Source organism: Coptis chinensis, chromosome 6, assembly GCF_015680905.1.
Source record: "Coptis chinensis isolate HL-2020 chromosome 6, ASM1568090v1, whole genome shotgun sequence".
In the NCBI taxonomy this organism is placed as follows: Eukaryota; Viridiplantae; Streptophyta; class Magnoliopsida; order Ranunculales; family Ranunculaceae; genus Coptis; species Coptis chinensis.
In genome coordinates, this window is record NC_141461.1 from 96,309,231 (window position 1) to 96,332,981 (window position 23,751).

Consider the following 23,751-nt stretch of genomic DNA (forward strand, 5'->3'; position numbering starts at 1 on the left):
TCAAGTCGTCTTGAAAGTCCACAATAAACTTACCTTTCAAAGGGGTACTCAATTGATAGTTTCTTAATATTTCTCAGGGAATATGAACTTACAGATAACCTTTTTTTTTTGCTGAAGAAACTCATAGACATCCTTCAGAAGACGACAGGCCTTGGTTAATTTGACGTTACTGAATTGGCGTCACTATTAAACTTGTTACTGCTGGAAACTGTTGTGATATATAATGTTTAAAACAACTATTTGTTCATTCAGTATTAAAAACCAAGGGATTGTATTTGGAATCGACTGTAAATACTTCCAAATGAAAATCGGACAAGGTGCAGTTCTCCATGTCCTACAAATTTACAGTCTAAAACGAGAAACGATGAGGAAACATTGACTGTGGGGAATAAAGTAAATATATATAAAATAAACCAAGCAAATAAACAAACTTTGAAGAACTTGGGTAGTTTTAACTTTTAAGCCACAAGAACCATCTTATTCTTTTTGTTACTACACATTTTAATGGCGTAATCAACTTCCCCATCTAACCATAATGACATGTCTTAATTTGTCGTACTAGAAAAGAAGTGCCATGTTTTGGTCACACCAGAAAATAATTTTGAAACATATAAATTAGGACCTACCACTCGACTTTTTGAATGCTAATTTTTCAAGCAGAGTTGGTAGCATATCCGGTGAAGAAGAGCACAGCAACAATAAGATGAAGTTTTTTAACAACTGTTGCATATATGGTGGTTGAGGAGTCCATTTTGGATTCCACTTTTATAATAGGAAAGATTAATGTGATGTTAAACTATACGTTGTTATCATGCTGAGTACCAGAGTATCTTGTGGTACATATCATCGAAAGAGTTTCGATTTTCATCAAGGGTGGACAAATTGATAAGTAACAGTCGGTTAAATGTATGGTCTTGCTTTATGAGTTTGTGCAACCACAAACAAACACACAACCATACAAAAATGTGGGCACTAGTGTACAGCTCTCCATCTCCTTCCCAAATATCTCACTTCTAAGCTAAACTTTTGAAATTTATTATGGAGTTAAACTAACCTTCTTTGCTCTCTCTTGACTTCATCCCTGTGAATTACGATGAAAAACTCGAACGATTCCAAGAACAATGTTGTGGTATTCGGCCACTGGAAACAAACATAGAAAAATGGGCCGACACCTCAAAGTCTCAAACCATTAACACAATGGCTAGACTGCTGGAGGAGAAATCCAAAAAATACAATAGTATGCCAAATAATAGCAACTATTTATCATTTCATTAATTTGATCCCAGAAATCAGAAATGACAAATGAAGGTTACGAGCTCCTTGCACCCCAAGTTGATATGAATATGTGCATGTTTGTGTTCCTACACTAGTAAGTCATCTTGCTCTAACAACAATCAAATATAAAAGAAAATTAATCACCCAAGAAATCCAGTACAATAGTACTAGAGTACTATCTCTACTAATCAAACTATTAGTACAACTGGTACTACTACTTCCACAACAACTACTATGCCGGTGGGATCATTATTATTATATATATATTGTTATCGTTGTTATTGTTATGATTAGAAACATTTTCTTTAAAGTATTTGTGATGTCATTGTTTTTCTTTTATATGGCTGTAATGCCATACTGTTACAAGAAATGGACAAGTGATACATAGTAACGAAACAGAATCACATGGTATCCAACATCAAATGGCACCCTTCGCATTTGGAGGGCTGGTGCTAACAACCACTCAAACCAACTTACTGTCTTGGACTCTTGGTAGCTGATAACCTATCAAAAAGATTGCTAGCCTGCTAGAGTAGTGTATATAAAACCCCCCTGAACTTCAGGGAGATGCAAAATAGAGGATTTATCTCTCCCATGGAAAAGCCTCTTGCTCAAATGAGTATTCCATTTAGCCACTGGGAAATAGTTTTTCTTCTCTATATAGTTCCCTCTTAAACCAGTCTTTTGCACTGTGAAATGAGATGCTCATTGAGGCAAGATGTTTTGCATGGGAGATCTGTATGTGTCAACTGCATTCAACTTTAGAAGGCCACCCTTATCCAAGTGAACGGTACAAGTAAGACTGAAATTAAATGTAATAATATTAGAACTACTGCAATACTCGTTACATGATAATGTTGATACAGCAAACAATTCCTTTACTTTTTATTTTATTTTATTTTATGTTGGGTGTTGTTTTTTACCTGAAAAACTTATTTTCTTGTTTGGCAGCTCATAGCTTCTGGTATTTTATCCTGGGAAAATAACAAGAGCTTTATGGATTGACTTTCTCTGTTTTCCAAAGCCTTGCTCCATCATCACATTGCTCGGATGTAAATAACAGCCTCTCGTTACTCTTCAAATTCAGGTAGTCGACCTGTCAATAAAATGATAGTTGTATTATAAAGCTCAAAATCTGAAAAGAGCAAGAATTTAGAGAAACAGAGTGATTCCATCCCGTATGTTTCTCCTACTAACTAGAAAGTAATCACCATCACTTTTCCAGAAATAAACACCCCACAAACACATGAGATGTGTATGTAGACAATAAAGTACTCATCGTGTCTTACCTGGGTTGGGGAACAGATCCCCCAACCTTCTTTTCCCATCAAACACAAACTGACAATCACGCACACTGACAGAAAAGAAAAGGAATTAAGAACCCTCAAACCTGTTCTGGGTCGAAGACCAAAAGACAAAATGCATGAACTGGGCCAGCAGTTGCATCTAAAGAAAACTCCTGGCTTGGTTCTTCACTTATACATGGAAGACCTGGGCTAGGTCCCAAATACTGTAGCCTTGATCTGAGCGAACTAGCAAACCAGGCTTTCTCCCTTTCCTGCATGAGAATTTTGGCAAGGTGAAAAACATCAGGGCCTTCATAGGTAGGTTAACTTGTAAAAAGAAGGATGAGCAGCATCACACTCTAATTTCCCAAGAAAGTGAGCGTTGTTGATTGGAAACTTCTTATGTTGTGCTTAAGGGGCTTTGAAGGTATATGTGTTCAACTAACATTAAGTTTTAAGTTTAAAGGCCTGTGCAGCAATCTCCCACACATCTATATACCATTATAGAGAAGAGGGACGAAGGAGATGAAAGAGAGACGCTTAGTTAAGGGACGCGAGAACCAATCCGAGGTTTCAACAACCGATTTTCTCAAATCTGACTCCTGAGGGAACGAACTTGACGGTACTTGACGTAACAGGAACGAGGTTAAGGAGCGAAAGGAGCTTTAGCCGATAGTGACTCAGGAGACGAAGTAGAATTTCATAGAGTCACATAGTCCCGAAAGGAACGAAGGAGATGCAATAGAAGCTACTTGCAAGAAAACGGAGGAGCAAACAGATGATGCTAGGTGACTATGCTGCATAAGCTTGGATGTTATTCTCATACTTAAAGTCTGCTTCTTTTTGCTGACAATTAGGCGTGTTCTGTGCTATGTCTATGGATTTTCAGCTTGTAAATCCTCTCATGTAAGGACATAAATAAGTATACTTTCTTTCTCAAATTTATGGTAATTAGCTGCCAGATTCCCAGGGATTATAAGAGTGGTTATGTGGCTGGAAAATTTACCAAGTATTACTCTCCTAAAGGAGGTTGGATCATTAGGACTTCATTTTGGTTCCAAAGTTAACAATTCTAGTTAGGTGAAGCCATCGTTGAGCAATGCTCTAAAGAAGAAAATACTGGCATATCTGCCTCCACGACTTCAGAAGATGCAGGGCTTAACGGTGCTCGTAACCAAGATGCAAATGAACTTTGTGACTGAATCTGCCCTTCTTGGTCAGTCTACTAGTAACCATGACATGTTCTGAGGGATTATAATAGTGGTTATGTGGTTGAAAGATTATTCAATATTGCCCTCCTAAAGGTGGTTGGAACATAAAGAGCTCATTCCGGGTCCAAAGTCGAGCATTACAGTTAGGTGAAGCCGTCCTAAGCAAAGCTCTTCAGAATAGAAAATACTGGCATATCTGCCTCCAAGAATTTGGAAGATGCAAGGCATGACAGTGCTGGTAACCAAGATGCAGATGAACTTTGTGACTGGATCAGCCCTTCTCCATCAGTCTACTAGCAGCACTGAAATGTTCAGAACTTGGATTTTCAAATCAATTTGGAACACCATTTCTTATGGTAATTCGGGTTACTGGTTTCTTGATTTATATTACAATAAAACTATGAGGTAAGTTGCAACTTTGTTGCTGCACTTTTTGTGTTTACCAAGAAGGGAGGCATTACCTAAGTTGCGATAGATCAGAAACACTTTTCAGTGTTTCCGATTCAATAGATCTTCCTAACAGTTTCAAATTTTTCTTTACGCTGTTTACGGTGATAAAGCTGGGGTTGATTTCATTATTGTACGACTTATTTTAATTACCGTGTAATCCTTTTGGACAAATGCATGCTTGCTTTCACCTAGTTAGTTCTTATTGTACAAATCTTTAAAATGGCAATGCTCTTCGCATCCCTCCTTCGTCAGGTGTATTTTCCAGCAATATAAGAAAAGGTCCTCCTATGGTTGTGTTGGAGACTATAGCATGACAGAATATGGTTCTGTAAGAAAGTGTTCCACATTATTCGGGTTCTTCTAAAACCTATTTAAAACAAAACAGGAATTACTCGTGTTCTCAGGCCATAAAGCAATTTTACATGTATTTTATAAGAAAAGAAAGATAACTAACAAAATCTATTCCCAAGTACAATAATGGACATAACAAACACAACAACTGAATCAGTCAGATACTCAATTGGTATGTTCTCTGACCACAACTGGACTAAAAGCACTTTTATATGTAAGGTATAAAGTAAAATAGGGCCAACTTCAAAAGGTATCCCCTGTATCAAAGAACTAATGGTAACACTAGTTAACGGAGCAATTAAATCGGTTAGATACTGCAACAGATGTTCTGAATATAACCCATTTGGCAACTCTGTGTCAATCAATAAATGGATCTACCAGACAATTTGCAGTATGCCTTCACAGTCAAAGTGATACGTCATCTAAATAAGAACACGTATCACTCCAAAGTGACTGCAGCATGCTAATTGTGCCAGCCGAACTATTGATGTCTGTTATTTTTGGTGACGCCTGCTGTTATACTCAGCTGCAATTCACAAATTTATGATGCCAAATGTACTAGAAGAGGATTATTTAATCGGTTTAAAGTGTTGACTTGTGTTGCTTATGTCATTGCTGTATAGAGGTTGGGTTCTATCTGTTGATCACTGCAGATGCCAGCCAGAATTAGTTATTGACTAAGATTTTGATGATGCTTCTCAAGCACTTAAGGAAATATAGTTTAGTAGTTGCTTATTATAGGGGACTCTTTTTCTGTGATGGTAGCACGAACTATATGCGAAAGCTAGCAGAAACCATCCAAACTAAAGTAGCTTGTTGCTGATGTTAGTAAGCTACTGGTAACATGTAAAAAATGGAAGACGGATGTCAAAGCCTCAGTTATTATTTTAACCCGATAAATCCTAGCCACCGCTAACATATTGGACAAAATATAAAAAAGGAAGATGCTTCAGAGCAGAAGCAAGATAAGCATAGTTTAGCGATTCTTACCTGAAGCTTTACTGGATCAGGGACCGATCCATCAATTATGCCAACTGATCCCTTGATCCTGAACTGCTCCCAAGAATCGGTAAAGTACCAACATATCTGCAAACAACAAGGTTGCAATGTGAAACATATATAACACACCTTATAAATCGAGCCATGACAATGACAACAAAAATAAAGGAATATAGGATTTGGGATGTCAACCAACCACTATGCAGTAGCGGTGCTTGTCCATCCAAAGCAAGCGTTTAGTGAAGTTTTGGAGTGGAAGAATATAAGAAAGAGAAAGAGAGATTAGTCCGGAATTAACTATTCTTGCTCTAACCCACTATTTATTATGTCTTAACAAGTATATTTACACCCACAGGTACACCACTTAACAACCATACAATGCTACTCACACCCATTACTAAAAACAACCAAAATAATAAAAACAATACTCTCACGCTCCCCCTCAAGCTGGAGCATAGAGATCAAACATGCCCAGCTTGGCACACATCCGAGAAAAGAGAGCTCTCAACAATGGCTTGGTAAGAATATCACCCAACTTGTCACACGATTTGACATGCGGAGTGACAACCTCTTTGCTCAGCACAAGATCCCGAATGAAGTGGCAATCGACCTCAATATGCTTTGTACGCTCATGAAAGACAGGGTTATTAGCAATAAAGATGGCGGCTTGATTATCACAAAACATTGGATAGGGTTAGAAGAGCTAATACCCATCTCTTCCAAAAGTGAGCGCACCCATTTCATCTCGCATGCGGTATGGGCCATAGCTCTATATTCCGCCTCAGCACTAGAACGAGCAACAACACTTTGTTTCTTACTTCGCCATGTCACAAGGTTCTCCCCAACAAAGGTACAATAGCTAGAGGTAGACCGCCTATCTGTAGAACTACCTGCCCAATCAGCATCAGAATACCCACGGATCTCAAGGGATGGTGAGGGTCGATAAAGGAGGCCCTTGCCAGGTGCACCTTTTAAGTATCGAAGAATGCGAAAAATAGCATCCCAATGTGGGTAGCGAGGGGCATGCATAAACCGGCTGACAACACCAACAGCAAAGGTAATATCTGGACGCGTTACGGTAAGATAAATCAACTTCCCAACAAGTCTTCTATAACGACTAACATCAAGAAAAGGATCACCATGTTCTGCATCAAGTTTCATAGCAGAATCCATAGGAGTATCAACTAGTTGTGAGCCAAGTGTGCCCGTCTCGGAAAGTAGATCCATCACATACTTCCGTTGACATAAATATATACCTTCTTTCGATCGTGCAACTTCAATACCGAGAAAGTAACGAAGAACGCCCAGATCCTTGGTATGAAATTGTTGTCCCAAGTAAACTTTAAGGTCTTCAATACCAACAATATCATTCCCAGACAAAATAATATCAGCCACATACACAATAAGAACAATAATCCCAGCGGAAGAGCGTCGAGTAAAAACTGAATGGTCAGAGCTAGAGCGCTGAAATCCATACTGAATAACAACAAAACTGAACTTATCAAACCAAGCCCGTGGGGACTGCTTGAGCCCATAGAGGGCTTTCTTCAAATAGCAAACTTTATGTTCATTACCAGATATAACAAACCCCGGTGGTTGATCCATATAAACCTCCTCATGCAAATCTCCATGTAAAAAGGCATTTTTAATGTCCAACTGATACAAAGGCCAATCACGACTAACTGCTATTGCAATAAGTATTCTGACAGAGTTAAGTCGAGCAACAGGTGAAAATGTCTCCATGTAATCAACACCATAGGTTTGAGTAAAACCTTTTGCCACCAACCGCGCCTTGAGGCGCTCCACGGAACCATCTGGGTGATACTTAATGGTGAACACCCATCTACAACCAACTGTTTTCTTTCCGGAAAGAAGAAATCTGAGATCCCATGTCTAATTTGCATAAAGAGCACGCATTTCTTCTTCCATGGCTAGTTTTTAGCCCGGAGATAGTAAGGCTTGCTGGTACGAACAAAGAATGGAAACAGCAGACAAGGACAAGACAAAAAAAATCGCAAAGGAGGGGAAATTCTATGGAATGAAACAAAATTGTAAATAAGGTGTTTTGTACATAAACGTTTACCTTTACGAACTGCAATTGGAAAACTAGGACTAGTAGATGGAGGTGGAGCAGGTGTAGCAACCTCAGGTGAAGAAGGCGATTGTGTAGGAGCGGGTGCACAAGGTATCATTGATCTGCCCTTCAAGCGCCGATATACCTGCAAAGGTTTTTCAATAATAGGTGGAGGTTTAAAAGGAAGTGGAGTTGGGATGGTAGGAGATGTAGGACTAGAATGAGCAGATGTTGGACTAGAGGGAGCAGGTTGAGCAACTTCAGCTGGAGAAGGTGATTGGGTCGGAGCTGGTGCACAAGGCATCATTGAACTATCCTTCAAGCGCCTATATATATACCTGCAAAGGTTTTTCAATAGTAGATGGCAATTTAAAAGGAAGTGGAATAGGGACGGTAGGAGATGGATGTAAGGCAGACTCCCCCTCACAAGAAGCAACTAAATCTAGATCGAGTTGTTTTCTAGAAGGAGTGAAGAATGAAGTAGACTCGAAAAAAGTAACGTCCGCGCTCATATAATATCGACGAGTCTCTGGACTATAGCATCTATATCCCTTTTGTGTACGAGAATATCCAACAAATACACATTTAATAGCATGGGGGGACAACTTATCTCAACCAGGACCAAGAAGATGGACAAAAAACACACAACCAAACACCCTAGGAGGGAGACTAAAGGAAGACACACCAGGATAAAGAATCGAAAAAGGAACTTGATTGTTTAAAACAGATGATGGCATGCGGTTAATTAAATGACAAGCTGTAAGAACAGCATCTGCCCAAAACAGCTTAGGTACATGCATGTTAACCATAAGGGTACGAGTCACATCTAACAAGTGGCGTAATTTGCGCTTAGCAACACCATTCTGTTGAGAAGTTCCTGGACAAGTTGTTTGATGGATTATACCATGGCAAGCACAAAAAGTTTGCATACAAGTCTGAGTGTACTCAGTAGCATTATCAGAACGAAATATTTTAATACGCTTATCAAATTGTGTAACAATTTCATTATAGAAAGTAGTGACAACTTTAGGCAACTCAGAACGATCTTTCATTAAATATAACCAAGACATTCGAGAGCAATTATCAACAAAAACCACAAAATACAAGAAATTACTCAAACTTTTAACTCTTGCAGGACCCCAGATCTCTGTATGGACTACATCAAACACCCCTAATTGACCTTTTTCTAAACGACGGGGAAAACTACTACGATGATGCTTGCCTAACTGGCAAGCTTTACATTCCAAAACACTTACAAGACTCAAACTAGGAATAACATGACGTAACTTAGCAATAGATGGATGACCCAATTGATAATGCCACTGAAGTGGGGATACTGTAGAACTGAAAACCGATGCAGAAACAGTAGTGCCAACATCCAAAAAATATAGGCCATCTCTCTCATGCCCCGAACCAATCACTTTCTTCGTTTGGAGGTCCTGAAATATACAAGAAGTAGGAGAGAAACTCACTGAGCACTGTAATGCCTTTGTAAGTTGACTAACAAATAACAAATTAAAAGGAAATTGTGGAACATATAGAGCGGACGATAGAGACATGGATGTGGTAGGATTAATATCACCTTGGCCAACCACCGGCCGCAAGGAACCATCAGCCAAGGTAATACTAGACTTTGCGGAATGAAAATGATGAAAGAGAGAAGGTATACCAGACATGTGGGCACTAGCTCCCGAGTCAATGACCCAAGATGTAGATGGGTGCTGGACAATGCACGCTGAATTACCTGAACTAGCCACAGTAGTTGTAGGTATAGAAGAAGATGCACGCATAGAACCAAGCGTCTGGATGATTTGGTCAATTTGAGCAGAGATATCGGGAGATGCAGCTGATGCGCTGAATTCAGAAGTAGTTACACCTCTCGAGGCAGTGGCAAAAGGAGGAGTAACACACGAAACCTGATTGACATATGCAGGTTTTCCATGTCCCAACAATAGTCCTCTATATGTCCAATCTTCCCACAAAAATTACATTTCCGATCCTCACGAGGAGCTGAACCCCGACCACTAGGAAAAAAAATAGCACCATGGCCAACACGGCCCCCACGACCACCACTATGACTGCCCCCACGACTACCACTACGGCCGCCGCCACGACTACCACTACGGCCGCCGCCATGACTACCACTACGACTGCCACCACGGTTTTCAGCACTAGAAATCAAGGCAGAAGCCTCACAAGGGGCTGATGGAGTTGAATGCTCAACAGATGCACGAGATAATCGAGAAAATGCATTGGATGATGTAGGCAATTTTTCTCCAGCCAATATTTGATCTTTAAACACTTTATACTCTGGATCAAGACCATATAGCAATAATGCCACGTGGAATTCCTCCCTCTGAGCCTTTTGTACCTCAACATCCCCACTGAAAGGTTGATATAAAATAAGTTCCTCCCATAAACCCTTAAGAGTACTATAATACTCGGCTAAAGGTCTACCAGCTTGTTTTGTGGCAAACATCTTCTCGAATATCTCGTAAATGTGAGAGATGTTTTTCTCTTGAGAATAAGAATCCTGGAGGGACGACCAGATCTTCTTTGAGCTATCAAGAAACTGAACATTGGACGCTACTTGTGGTTCCATATTATGCCACAACCAAGTCATCACTATGGAGCTATGTTGCATGGGTACGCCCTAATTTCCTCTGTATCGCGTACCCGTGTCCTGCAGGCACTGGTACGGACACCCGGACACAAGCAAAACAGACCCTAATTCTCAGATCTCGCCGTGTCGAAATCGTCGTACCCGTGTCCAAACCAAACATTCTGTCCCGTACCCATGCAACACAGCTATGGAGTCATCACTCAACCAATCCTCATAGTTACTATCTGTTTTAGGTGGGTGGTGATCTTCTAAATACTTCGACTTTCTCTTGGCTTGCAAATACACCTTTACAGCATGTGCCCATGGTAGATAATTCTGGCCATTAAGTTTCATGGAGGTTATTTGCTTGGCCATGTCATCATTCACATGGTATAAATTAGCTTTCTCACCATTACCAATCTTCAATGGATCAGCCATTAAGTAAAACAAATTTCTGAACTTGCTACCAAGCACCAAACACTAGAGTTTTCTCAAGCACTAGGTGTGCAGAAAAATCACAACACTTGTTAGGGACTTTTATCAAACACCAACTGTGCAGGAAGAGAACCCAAAGAACACCAGTCACAAAGAAAAGTTCCTCGCCACATAACACGCTTAGGAACACCACAGGAGTGCAGCTTCAAACAAGGCACACTTGCCTTTGACTATCAACAGAAAATAGGAGAGTAAAGTACCACAACTTCAACAAGACATCCCACCCAATATACATATAAACATCAGCTCACACACACAAACAGCTGCACACCTTCACAATCACCACAACACCCTAGATTTACATCTAGGGTCACACACCAAATATCAAACCTTTTTAGGTTTTCTTTACCACAAACTTTTGTCAAACAAGACAAAAAAAAAAAAAAAAAAATAGAAAGAGTTAGATCTGAACAAAAGCTCTTGCTCTGATACCAAGTGAAATTTTGGAGTGGAAAAATATAAGAAAGAGAAAGAGAGATCAGTCCGGAATTAACTGTTCTTGCTCTAACCCACTATTTATTATGTCTTAACAAGTATATTTACACCCACAGGTACACCACTTAACAACCATACAATGCTACTCACACCCATTACTAAAAACACCCAAAATAATAAAAAACAATACTCTCACACGTTTGTATACAACATCATCACCTTTTCTGCTTCTCACGGGTCGTTGAAATGATTTATACTTTAAACTGCCTTTGATTTTGAATGTATCAACTCCACGAGTTTATTCCTTGCATAGTAGCTCCCAATATTGTTTTATTCACCTATAGGTTTGTAATTTCTTCTCATTTCTATGTTTCTACCTGGTAATGGATGAGGCCCCATCATCAGTTTATCTAATTTATACAGCAAGGCAATGGATCAACGTACGGTATTAAGAAATAAAAGGAGACAGGTAAACCCCCTTAGAAAATTTTAGCATTGGATAAAGTGGATGTGGTGACTATATCTTGAAATCCCCAAGCCTCCCAAAGACCTCAAAGGTTCAAACACTTTCTCTATGGCCACCTTGAATTTCTCGTTAGCCAAGGAATTTCTATTCTGAACAAAATCTCTGAATCAAGATCTTTTGCAATACATTCCACTATTACCCACAACCATTCAACTTAAATTCGAAGTTGTCAGACTTCACCACAAAACCCACATGCTCCCCTCAAAAGCTACTCCCCTTTTGTTAATCTCGTCAATACATACAAAACAGTTTCCTCATATTTCTTTCTTCCCAATGATCATTTGATTATTTCAAATTTAAATGATTCAGTAACTGAACTAACGTGCATGATATTTAACCATTAGGGACTTACGATTAAATAGTCAATGTTACTTTACGTTTATGAGCTAAGAAGTCTAACTTGTAATTGTTTTACTCTGGCTTTACAAAGACCAAAAACTGGTCATGTTGTTCCAAACACAAAAAATAAAATAAAATAAATAAATAAAAATGTATAGTTCTAGCTGGTTATCGGACGAGACATTTTCAGGATGTAAGCAATCTACAGATACCTCACTGGAGAAGTACAATTGTGACAATGAACATAGATTGCAGCATAACAAATCTTTCAGTTTCAGGGCCTCAAGAGTGGCTATACTAGCTAAAAGGAGAAACAAATTTCCATCAAAGAGAAATCCAAAAAAAAAAATGTTGCAGGTTAGTCATTGTAGTGAATCAATCATCCTTGCCTCAATCCATATGAACAGGGTGCTATATTTAACTTCTAAAGGTTATTTCTAACAAGTTCATCCCACATTTTTGACAAGTTGCCTCTTTGTCTCCTACCCTCTGTACAGTGCATCAATAAGCTCCTTCCATAGCACTGCTAATATTCTCAGTAATATGAAAACACTCGTAATTTTCTCCCACTTTCATTAATACACACATCTCTCCTATTCATATAATTTTTATCTCATCACCTTATTATACATGCATCCCAATCAAGTCACATTCAATCATATTGCAAAAACACTGGGCAAGTAAGAAAATAAACATAGATTAACACTTGAACAAGTGTATATACCTCAGAAACCAATTACCTCTGCAAATGGGCACTGCTTTAATTCCTCAACCTTGCAGCTTCTGGAATCAGTATTGATTTGTATCTTATTAGAGTCATCATGAAACCCCCTGAAAACACAACCCCATCATTTAACAACTAATAAAGTATCAAACTTTGTGGAAGAAAGATAGAATAGAGAACCTGAAGACAACAGTTCGGTTTGCAGGTCTGCCATTTGAACCAATGGTTGCCTGAAAATAATCAAGAAACGAAAGTGAAGTAAAAAGAATCACACGTTTATAAAGTAATGGGAAATGAGAGTGTAACTGAAATAACTAACTAACAAGTTGGACATAAGAAGAATGTTTGAGATTTGAGTTCAATTCCAATGCATTCATAATTAGCTGCTTCCACGGAGCTGCTGACGCTGCCATTTTATTTTAATGTTCTCAATTTTCATTCTATACGTATATTAGTATACATCTATGTAATTTTTTGTACTGGCCCATTTTTTTCCCATCCTATAATTTGCAAAATTAATTGCTACTTAAATAAGATATGAGATGAATTTAGAAGTCACCAATTTAGAAAATCATATAGAGGTCATGGCGTGATATGGAAACTGAAAAAAAAACAAGGTTATGGAAAGTCCAAGGACTGTATAATTGCATTGATTTTGAAGGTACTTAATTAGTAGAAGAACAAATGGCACTTAATTGGTTTGAATATCTACACATCATGATGAAGTTACTGATCCTTTATTATAATTTCCTGCTCCAAATCACAAAAAGTTTTGTAGTTGATTTTTCTTATGATTTCAACGAGAAGAAAAGAGAGGTGGACTGGTTGGACCTTCCAGACCATGTTCTACTTGTCATTACAGATAGATTGGTGAACGTCGAGGATTATATCCGGTTTGGTGCAGTTTGTCGTTCGTGGCAATGTGTGTATACTCACAACAAACATTGGCATCGCTGCCACTCGCCTTGCCAACTCCCGATGCTCATGATTCCTAACCGTTGTTTCTACAGCATCCGTGACAAAAAAACACAGAACTTCCCGTCACCCTTTATAGACAAGTGCTGCCGTAGTTCCAGTGAGGGATGGCTGGTAACTGTTCACAACATGTCAGCAGTTCATCTAATAAATCCATTCTTGTCTGTTGATAATGTGATTGAGCTTCCTCCTTTAACGACATTTGAACTTGCTCCGGGTCAGATGCAATTTCCAATGACTATTACCTTAAAAAGGTGGTTCTGTCTGCCGGCTTGTGACTCCAATTATGTAGTTATGGCAATTCATGGTGGACTTTACAAATTGGCATTCTTCAAGCCTGGTAACAAAGAATGGACTTCTGTAACAAACTACTACTTGTTCGAAGATGTTATATATAACAAAGACAAATTTTATTGTGTGAACTACTATGGAGATGTTTTTTGTTGTGACGTTGATGGTCCTCATCCCAGTGTGTGGAAACTTGCAAAGCCGCCCCCAACGAGTGTACAAGACCTCAGAAAGAGGTATATCGTGGAGTCGAACGGAGATTTTCTGCAAGTCATCAGGACAACGGAGGATGAAGGGCCGATTTACTACACAACAGGTTTTATAGTCTTCAAGCTCGACCCAGAAGTGGACTGAGATGAAGAGCCTGTGTGGGCGAATGTTGTTCTTAGGTGAAAATTCATCCATTTCTCTGTTGGCTGCAGACTTCCCTGGATGTAAGCCGAATTCTATTTACTTTACAGACGATTACCTTCCAGGATATGCTACAGATCCGGATGCACCTCGTGACATTGGTGTCTTCAACATAGAATACGGGAGCATTGAGTATGAACCACATTACGCTGCCATAGGGTGCAAGACGATCTTTCCACCCCCTATTTGGATTTTGCCAACACTGTGATGGTATCCGCCACGAGTCATCTTTGATAATCAACTAGCTAGCTTCTGGATCGAGTGTAAAATGCGTTTCTACTGGATCTTATTTCATTCTTTCGTGATTAGAATCAGTATTTATATTATTGTACTAACTACATATTCTTAAATTTCAATCTTTACAAATGCATTGAAAGTAATGTATGATTATCAATCTTTTTATATTCATTTTTATACATAATATGTATTTTCTAGATCTCAAACTGATATAGATTATAGCCTCAAATTTCAATAGTCCTAATATGCAACTCACCTTATCTCTATCTTTTTTTAGATTGGATTAGATTTTGAGTAGCTATTTTCTAAATTCTTCATGAAAAAAACACCCAGAAAATACTCGTTACTTCTCTTAGTAGTATTCAACAATTTGTGCATATTATACATCCAGCTGTTAAAGTCCTAAGCTAGTATTGTACTCTCTTTTCTCAGCAAACTACTCTCTTTTCTCTAGTGTGAAGAAACAGAGTTGGCTTATTTATTTTTTTACTACTTAGTTTACAATTAAACCGATGTTAATTCCGGACCAGACTTTGTACAATATTTACACCCTGATCACATTTGTAATGAAATTTGCATTTTTTATGTCGGCAAAAACAGAAAATCGGATGATCAAAAATTCAAATGAAGTTACGTAGGAAGCAAGTCAACAACAGTCCAGTTACATGCATCTTACCAAAGTATCAAACATAGCATTCAATAATGGAAGACCCACCAGTCCCACCACCACGCAAAGGAAGAAGACTTGAAAGAAAAGTGGAGACCTGATAATATATCTGTGGTTCACACATTCTCTCTTTATTGACTGTAGGAAGAAACAGAGTTGTTGGTTTTTTTCATTTCATCACAAACAGCAGAGAGAGTTTTCCATAACTTCTTTGTCGATCTTGGACTAGTACTCAGCTTAACATCACTCGATCAATTATTATATTATAAGGTCAGTTCATTACAAATTTATTCTTCCTTGTTCCTTGTCTATTGTGTTTTTATCTACTAATTCTCCACCTTTTACATGATTTTAAATTTGCAGATATCCAATTCGTACTTGAACATTTTCCTTTGGGTCTTGTTATTAGAGGTTCAGAGAACAACCAACTGCTCAAGCAAGTGAGATTCTTTAACTCATTCACATTCTCTATTTACTTGATGTTATGTATTTTACATATATCCTACTGGAGTAACTCTATCATGTCTCGTCACTTTAATTAACAACCAATCTGTTGTAATGACAAGTATGGAAGTTGCTGGAGCAGTAGTTGAAACTGAAAGGCTCCCTCTGAAACACCAATGTAATTATACACATTTCAATGAGTAACCTGCATTTCTGGCCTTGAGCTTAAAATATGCCATAAAAGCAATTGTTCACCCTCAAACCTCAATTCATAAAATCTTCAATAATTCTGAAAGTTACCATGTTAAAATTTCTACACCGTTAGCATCTCCACTGTACACCCAACTTTATGCTCCTCGTGGATAACAATAGATTCCTTCCCACGCCTATCGGTAAATCCAGATACTTTTTTTGACTTGGACGAAAATCATAGTGCGTGCAAGCTTAGCATGGTGACTTTCTTCACACTATCAAGAAAATCATAGTGACTTTCTTCACACTTTCGTCAAGAAACAGAGTTGGCTTCTTCAATTCATTTTGTAATACAGAGAGATCCAAGAGGGTGCTTTCCTGAATTTCATTGTTCAACAAGAGTGAGTGGAGCCTAAGAGTGTGCTTGTATATAACATCAGTTCCTGATCAACAAGAGCGTTTGTTCCTGATCAGATCAGCTTATTATTCCATCCAGTCTATAACATCAGTTCCTACCAACTATAAGGTCATCAGCTCTATATATACTATATAAATTCTCTTCTACGTACCTTATTATAGATCCAAGTACTAGTGCTCTTCTTCACTTCATGTATAATTAACATCCATGGATGGTCATCGTCTTATAATGTAATGCTGTCAAAACCAGCTCCATAGTTTATGTGGTTCTTGGGTATACTTGCTATATGCAAATTGGCATGAGAGTTGGAAAAACGCATATTTTGTTTATCATTTACTAGTTCTGCTTTTCGTATGATTTATTCAGGTATTATTTGGTCACTCTTTAACAACTAATTAATGCAATGTAATGACAGGAATGGAGTCTGCCTTAGAAGTTATTAGAACCTTATTGAGTTGTGCGTGTAACAAGCTGGACGAGAAGTATAAGTATATGAAAAGTTCGAAAGAAGAATTGCAGACGTTGAAAGACAAAAGAACAGAATTGATTGCCCAAGTAGAAGATGTCAATGCAAAACTGTTGATTGCCGAGGGGGAAGGAAAGACACGCACCAAAATTGTGGAAACTTGGTTGAATAAAGCCAATAGAGTGAAATCCGAGGTGAATGTGGTGCAAACCAAAGCCGAAGTACCAAACCGTTGCCTATGTGGAGTGTTGCCTAATTGTTGTTCAAGAGCGAAATTGGGAAAACAAATGCTGAAGTTGATTGAAGAGATGACTAATCTCTTAAATGATGGTCAAGTCCCAGAAGAGGCTTTAGCGATTTCTGTTCCAGAGACGGTAAGGGAGATCCCAACAACAAAACTGATTGGTAAAACTGCTGAGAAGAACTCTGAGACGGTTTGGGAATGGTTAATGGGTGATCAATTTCAGAATATTGGTGTCCATGGGATGGGTGGCGCGGGCAAAACCTCTTTAATGAAGAACATTAATGAACGACTACGCTTGCAACAACCCCGCAGCTTCGAAAGTGTTATGTGGGTCACTGTATCCAAAGATGTTAATGCTCGAAAACTTCAAGACCAGATTGCGGAAGTAGTCAATAATTTGGATCAGAAAACTTTGGAAATTTTTGCTAGACAAGATGAAGTTGGACGGTCGTCAATATTGCTAAATGCATTGCGTAGAAAGGGAAAGTTTGTGCTTATCCTAGACGACATATGGGAGCCATTTGATTTTGATTTACAGCAACTTGGAGTTCCTAAACCCACAAAAGACAATGGGTGCAAGATAGTATTGACTACTAGGTCAAGGGAAGTGTGCGAAAGGATGTGCCAGAAAGATGTCAATGTTGGACGTCTTTTAGAGGACGAACCATGGGAATTGTTCGTGAAAAATGTTGAGAAGTTTCCCCTCCGGCGGAAGAGATTGCAAAAGCACTTGTTGTGGATTGTTGTGGTTTGCCCCTTGCAATCATCACAGTTGGTCAAGCTATGAAAAGAAAGACGGTTAAAGAGTGGCAACTTGCATTTAGAGATCTGCAGGAGAGTTTGAACATGGCCATGGAGAAAAAGGTCATTCGGCGTCTAAAGTTCAGTTACGATCAATTAAGCAAAAATCACCAGAAGTGTTTCTTATATTGTGCACTATATCCGGAAGATTCTGAAATCAACCCTAGTGAGTTGATTGAGTATTGGGTTTTGGAAGGGTTGGTCAAAGAAAGGAGCAAGGAAGAAGAGTTTCTCCGAGGCGATGCCATATTGGATTCTCTAAAAGGTTGTTGCATGCTTGAAGACGGATCACCTAAGGGTTATGTGAAAATGCATGATTTGATTAGAGATATGGCACTTTACGTCACGGAATCAAATCCTAAATTTATGGTTAGAGCTGGTTATTTATCTAAAGAAGTTCCGCATGAAGATGATTGGTCGGAAGATCTTGAGAGGGTTTCGTTTATGGAAAGTAAAATAGAAAATATTCCAATTATTCCGAAATGCCCAAAACTCTTGACATTGATCTTTGCTCAGAAGTATTCATCATCTGGTGGACTGAAACACGTTGAGCCTGGTTTTTTTATGCACATGAAGAGTCTGACGGTTCTCGATTTATCTCGGACTAGTATTGAGTCATTACCAGATTCACTTTCTGATTTGGTGAATCTTCGTGGTTTACTCTTAATTAAATGTAGGGAATTAGTTAGAGTGCCTTCTCTATCCAAGCTTCAGTCACTGAGAGTGTTGAAGCTCACAGATTCCGACATAGAAGAACTGCCTCATGGGATGGAAATGTTGGTCAACCTCAGAAGCCTTGATCTTAGTAAAAATTATAAAATGAAAGAAATGATCCCTTTAGGATTGATATCCAAGTTTTCTTTACTTCAGGAGTTAAAATTGCTGGGAATAGAACTGGAATATGTGTATGCGCGAGAAAGAGGGGGAGATTTCGTGCAGGAACTCTCAAGCTTGACACACTTGGAGAATCTTACAATCAGATTTCACGAGCTGTCGGACTTTATTTACTATGGTGAATTTACAAACTTTGAAAAGTTAAAAAAGTATTCTATTGTCATGGAAAATATTTTATATCTCGAAGGTCACGAGGAGAGAAATCTATATTTGTCCAACAGAAAGGGTATTCCTTGCAATGCCCTCCGACTTCCGAAAAGCATTCAATATCTTAAAGTTGAACATTTCAATGAAATCTCAGAGTTGCCCTTCCTACAACGGGTCGAGAACATGGGTATCGCACACGGAGCTTTTCCTTGTTTGAAGAGGTTAGAGATCTTCGATTGTGATAATATCAAAGTTTTATTCTCGTCTAGGCTGCTTCAACAGCTTCTTAACCTTGAAGAGATCAGCGTGGGAGATTGTGAGCAATTGGAGGAGCTAGTGGTAGCGGATGGAGATGAGAGTGGTGCCATTCCAGTACTCCCGAGGTTACATAATCTGATATTATATGGATTACCAGAACTGAAGAGCAATTGGAGTCAGCTATTCATGTACAGCAACTCTTGGCAGTCTGTTACAATTGAGACTGTCAAACTGGACCGCCTGTTTTCAACTAGGTTATTACAACACTTTCAATACCTGGAAAAGATCAAGTTGTGGCATTGTGAAGAATTGGAGGAACTAATTGTAGAAGAAGAAGAAGAAGCATGTGAAACTGTCGCACTCCCAAGGTTGAAGGAATTGCAATTCTACGTTCTACCGAAACTGAAGAGCATTTGGAAGGGCGTGATGGTTTGTGACTCTCTTGAAACAGTTGAAGTAGACAATTGTCCTGAATTGAAAAGGCTCCCTCTGTTCAACCGAGAACATCAGTCAGCCCCACCTTCTCTCGAAGAAATCCATGGAAGCAGAAAGTGGTGGGATTCACTCGAGTGGGGAGATTACCCACGTCCTGAACATCTCTTTCAAAGTTGGTAGCGGTGGGAGATTCACTGATCTTTTTCTCGAAAATCTTCCCTTTTTGGATTCAATCGGTTTTCCTTTCTGCTTCTACACTGAAAACCCTTTCGACCAAGGTATGTGTCATGTTCATCCGTAGTTTCAAGCTTTTCATCAGAAACTTTATTTCTTTTTAGGATTTTCATTGATTTGTTGCCGTTTTTAAAGATTTTTAAATAATTTGTTGTTCAATTTATCCACAGATAAATTCGAATTTGTGTTGATTTTTCGTGGAGATTCAGAAATTCTAGTCTTGTTTTGGTTTCAATTGATTGGAATTTTTGAAGATTTTAAATTTCAATTGATTGGAATTGATTGGAATTTCTGTCTGTATGGTTGACTTGTCTTGGATTAAATTGTGTAGGATGATGATCTGGTGATTGTAAATATTTTGTGCATCGGTCGCTAGACCTTAATCCTGTCATTGTTTACAAAGATTAAGACCTCTCACTAAAAGCTCTGATAAAGTTCCAAAAATCCCCTAAAAACAAGTCAAACATTACTAACGACGAAGCCTTGCGTCCAATTGCGGTTGTCCTTTTCTTAGTAAACTTAACAAGTGTGAGACATAACTCCTTAAGCATATCTCTATTTTTATAAATGGTGAAAACCATACATATCTAATTATTCTAATAGTGTTTCGGACGTTTGCTAAAACTGGAAAGAGTGGAATCTATGCTGTAAGGAATAAATTTCCTCAGCAGAAATAATGTTGTAAGGATTATGTTGAATGGGTAGTAGACGTATAAGAAACTGTGGATATTCGAGAGAGAACATCCATAGGGTAAATAACTCCTTTCTCACATTTTGTAATTATGAAAATTTATTATACCCGAAATTTATTCAATGAACAAGTGTTTGACCTATATTTTCCATGTACACCGTGAATCAGGTCTTTAACTTTCAATCCCCTTTTGTATATCCTGTCGTTGTTTTAAGTTTTAAATTACAGGTTTTGGATTTGTTTGATGTGAAGCTTAATGGTGTTATTGAATTCGGGAATATATTAGGTCATTGGGCATCTTTCATCCAACGCTCCACTGGAGGAGAAAGTTGCATGTAAGAATTGATTCTCATTACTTACACTTATATTCATGATCTCATATTGACGTACTAGACTCCACTGGTAATCAGTTACTCAAAAAACTGCCCACCTTTCCACTGTATCCTTTAATTTGCTGATCACACTTTGGTAAATTCTTTGTGTAGTTGCATTTCGACTATATGATCTAACGCAGACTGGCTTAATTGAACGTGAGTAGGTGATTTAGCATATGTATCATTCAGGTTCTCTCCATTTATTCCGTATGTATGTGCTTGACTTATCAAGAAGCATGTTATAGTACACAAGACACATGTTATCATGCAGAATATTGAACTAGAGATGTGGATTTAGAGATGGGAATATGTGATCTTAAAATCTGGTAAATATCATATCATGTTATCGACTATGTTTAACACAGTTTTGATCCCACTGACTTTGGGGAGCCATACATTATAATTCTGACTGATTGGTAAATAATCAATTGAAAATTTTAAGCATTTCATTGCGGGTGTTCAAGACCGAATTTATATGCTTAGAAAAGTCCGTGATTGAACAAATGTCTCAACTTATAATGAAATGATGAGCAGTCTTCGACCAATACTTTTCAATTTTGTATGTGCAACAAAGGGTCATTCATAATGAGTCCCAAAGGGCGTACCACATGACTGAATATAAGAAGACATCAGACGTTCAGACCAAATTATACAAGGCATACAACAATTCAATGTGTAAGAATCTGATTCTTAAACCAGTTTGTATGTAACTTTTGTTGCATGTTTCAGTTAGAGGAGATGGTGTTGGCTCTTTTGATCGAGTATGATCTGGCGCTCACTGAGGATGTTGTCGAAACAATCGTGGGTAAGGTCATCTGCTCTCTCTGGAGTTGTACACTTACCTTATATCTGTTTGTTATATATTCTCATTGCTGTCTTGCTACAGACATTTACTGTCGCAGATTCAAAAGGCGATGGAAGGACAAATATGCATCAAATGGCTGCACGGTTATTATCATCTCAGACAATTAAAGGTGGTGGTGGTATATGGTAGGACAAAAAAACACCATTTCTGCATTGGTGCTGGGAATGCGCGCAGTTGTAGAAATGAAGAGCCTTGTCTCACAAAGACTCTGGAAGATTGGAGGAGGACATCAAAGTTGATAGCGTCGGACTGCAACAGCTTGGATCCGTGGAACAGGAAGCAGAATAGTGTAAGACTTGTTGGTAAACGAACCTGGTGTGGGGCATGCAATCCATGAAAAGTTTAAGGTGCAAGTTTTGAGTAATGGAAAATCATTGGATAAGAGTATAAGACGGAGTTCCCAACTATGGCAGAAACAGATTCAGATCTCCTTGTCGAGGTTGAGGGTGCAGTTGGGGATTTCACTATTTCAGCAAGGATAAGGGTGTTTGCCCCCTAATGTTTGAACGAGGGCCAAGGTGGCAGTGTGCTCTTCATTGCCTCATTGACAGTCAGTAAGTAGGATTTCCCACACTTCAAAGATTTTCTGCACGTACGCCCTTCATTCCCTGACAGTTTCCTAAACCAATTAGGAATGTAACCAAACGAAAGCTATATAGAATTCCCTGGTTGTTTCCTTTTCGAATTCCAATTAGAATTAGCAATCCTCTTATATTTATTTATGTAAACGGCTAAGGGCCTTACAATTAGCACCCGCTTTTTTCCGTGGTAGTTGAGTTTGATTGTTTTCTTTTAGCTTTTGTAGAGATTAGATTGTAAATTTTGGAACTGGCTAGATTAATTGATATTCTTCCATTCAAGTTTCCTTCCACTTTCGCTTGTTGTATCAAATCCAAAACTACAATGCCTCCCACAAAACTAAATAATGCCTCCCACAAACCTACAAAACTAAATAGAGGAGGAATTGATGATGGAAAATCAGAATAATCTTGAAGATTTGAACATCTTCAACGAGAAGAAAAGTGATTTGGTTGTGCCAGATAAGTGGGAAGATTTGTCTACCTGCGGCAAGAATAACAATTTGGTTGGTTGTGCCAGGGAAGATTTCTTCTTTGAGGTATGAATGCAAACTGTAGTACAACCGTACAAGTTAATTAGCAGCTCATCTTTCATTAACGCTCATTTTCACTGTTGTCAATCTAATCTTAGTTTGATCGCATTTCCGAAATATATTGGCCCCAGAATCTATGATCCTAAGATTAAACAAATTAAGAATGAAGAGGTTACTGTGAAGGATTTATGTATTGATCATAACACCATAAAGTTTGTGATTAGTAGTTGTAATGGTTTAGTACTACTAGACCCTCTGCCAAATGGAGGAAACTGTGCGTTTGTAATACTGTCACTGGTCAGCCGCTCCAAGCCTCCAACTGCCTCGTACGAAAAGGAGTCAAGGTTTATATACTCTGTCAACTGGAATCACATTCATTAATTCTACTGGTATTGCCTGCAGGTATTTTTCCACTAAGAGGGTATTTTTCCACTAAGAAATTTATGTTGTAGCAACTCTGCAACTCTTGAAAATGGCAGAATCTTGATCTTAAAGGTTGGAAATGGGTACCATGTTTACGATGTCCAGCTGCAGCAACTAAGATCTTTGGAGATTAACCCGAAAAATTGGTACGTCATTCAACCCTTTCTCTCTTTATTGACTGTATAATATATTTGTGGTTCACACATTCTCTCTTTATTGACTGTAGGAAGAAACAGAGTTGTTGGTTTTTTTCATTTCATCACAAACAGCAGAGAGAGTTTTTCATAACTTCTTTGTCGATCTTGGACTAGTACTCAGCTTAACATCACTCCATCAAATTTTCATTGTTAAAGGTTATTACAAATTTTTAAACATAGCATTCAATAATGGAAGACCCACCAGTCCCACC

At 38.4% G+C, this 23,751-nt stretch overlaps 3 protein-coding genes and 1 long non-coding RNA gene across 6 annotated transcripts in view; 3 read left to right on the plus strand and 1 right to left on the minus strand.

The window, feature by feature from the left end:
• LOC147495775 (uncharacterized) overlaps positions 1-23,751 on the plus strand; it is a 71,391-nt gene that overhangs the window by 41,113 nt on the left and 6,527 nt on the right. Inside the window, exons 7-10 of the mRNA XM_086568472.1 lie at positions 16,815-17,893; positions 17,944-19,638; positions 21,673-21,744; positions 21,830-21,926. Of these exons, the coding sequence (XP_086424598.1) occupies positions 16,815-17,893; positions 17,944-19,638; positions 21,673-21,744; positions 21,830-21,926 (2,943 nt within the window). The remainder of the gene's footprint in view (positions 1-16,814; positions 17,894-17,943; positions 19,639-21,672; positions 21,745-21,829; positions 21,927-23,751) is intronic.
• On the plus strand, positions 1,933-4,459 carry LOC147495781 (uncharacterized). The gene is made up of 2 exons (XR_015197715.1): positions 1,933-2,071; positions 2,227-4,459. It is a non-coding gene; the product is annotated as an uncharacterized LOC147495781 (long non-coding RNA).
• On the minus strand, positions 2,013-15,614 carry LOC147495782 (Pyridoxamine 5'-phosphate oxidase family protein). Of its 3 annotated transcripts, XR_015197712.1 has the most exons (7): positions 13,091-13,203; positions 12,948-12,997; positions 12,784-12,874; positions 5,564-5,659; positions 2,666-2,833; positions 2,199-2,371; positions 2,013-2,077 (listed from the first exon to the last, which is right to left on the minus strand). XR_015197712.1 is itself a non-coding variant. In XM_086564508.1 (6 exons), exons 1-6 carry the CDS (start codon positions 15,367-15,369, stop codon positions 2,270-2,272), a joined length of 522 nt encoding a protein of 173 aa, XP_086420634.1. In that variant the 5' UTR covers positions 15,370-15,614; the 3' UTR covers positions 2,079-2,269. The 3 variants fall into 3 exon arrangements, 2 of the variants coding, with proteins under 2 accessions (XP_086420634.1, XP_086420633.1); XM_086564508.1 differs by lacking the exons at positions 2,013-2,077; positions 13,091-13,203 and adding an exon at positions 15,355-15,614 and having other exon boundaries at positions 2,079-2,371; XM_086564507.1 differs by lacking the exon at positions 2,013-2,077 and having other exon boundaries at positions 2,079-2,371.
• On the plus strand, positions 13,416-14,940 carry LOC147495783 (putative F-box protein At5g55150). The gene has a single exon (XM_086564506.1). The coding sequence runs from the start codon at positions 13,452-13,454 to the stop codon at positions 14,382-14,384; it is 933 nt and encodes a 310-aa protein (XP_086420632.1). The 5' UTR covers positions 13,416-13,451; the 3' UTR covers positions 14,385-14,940.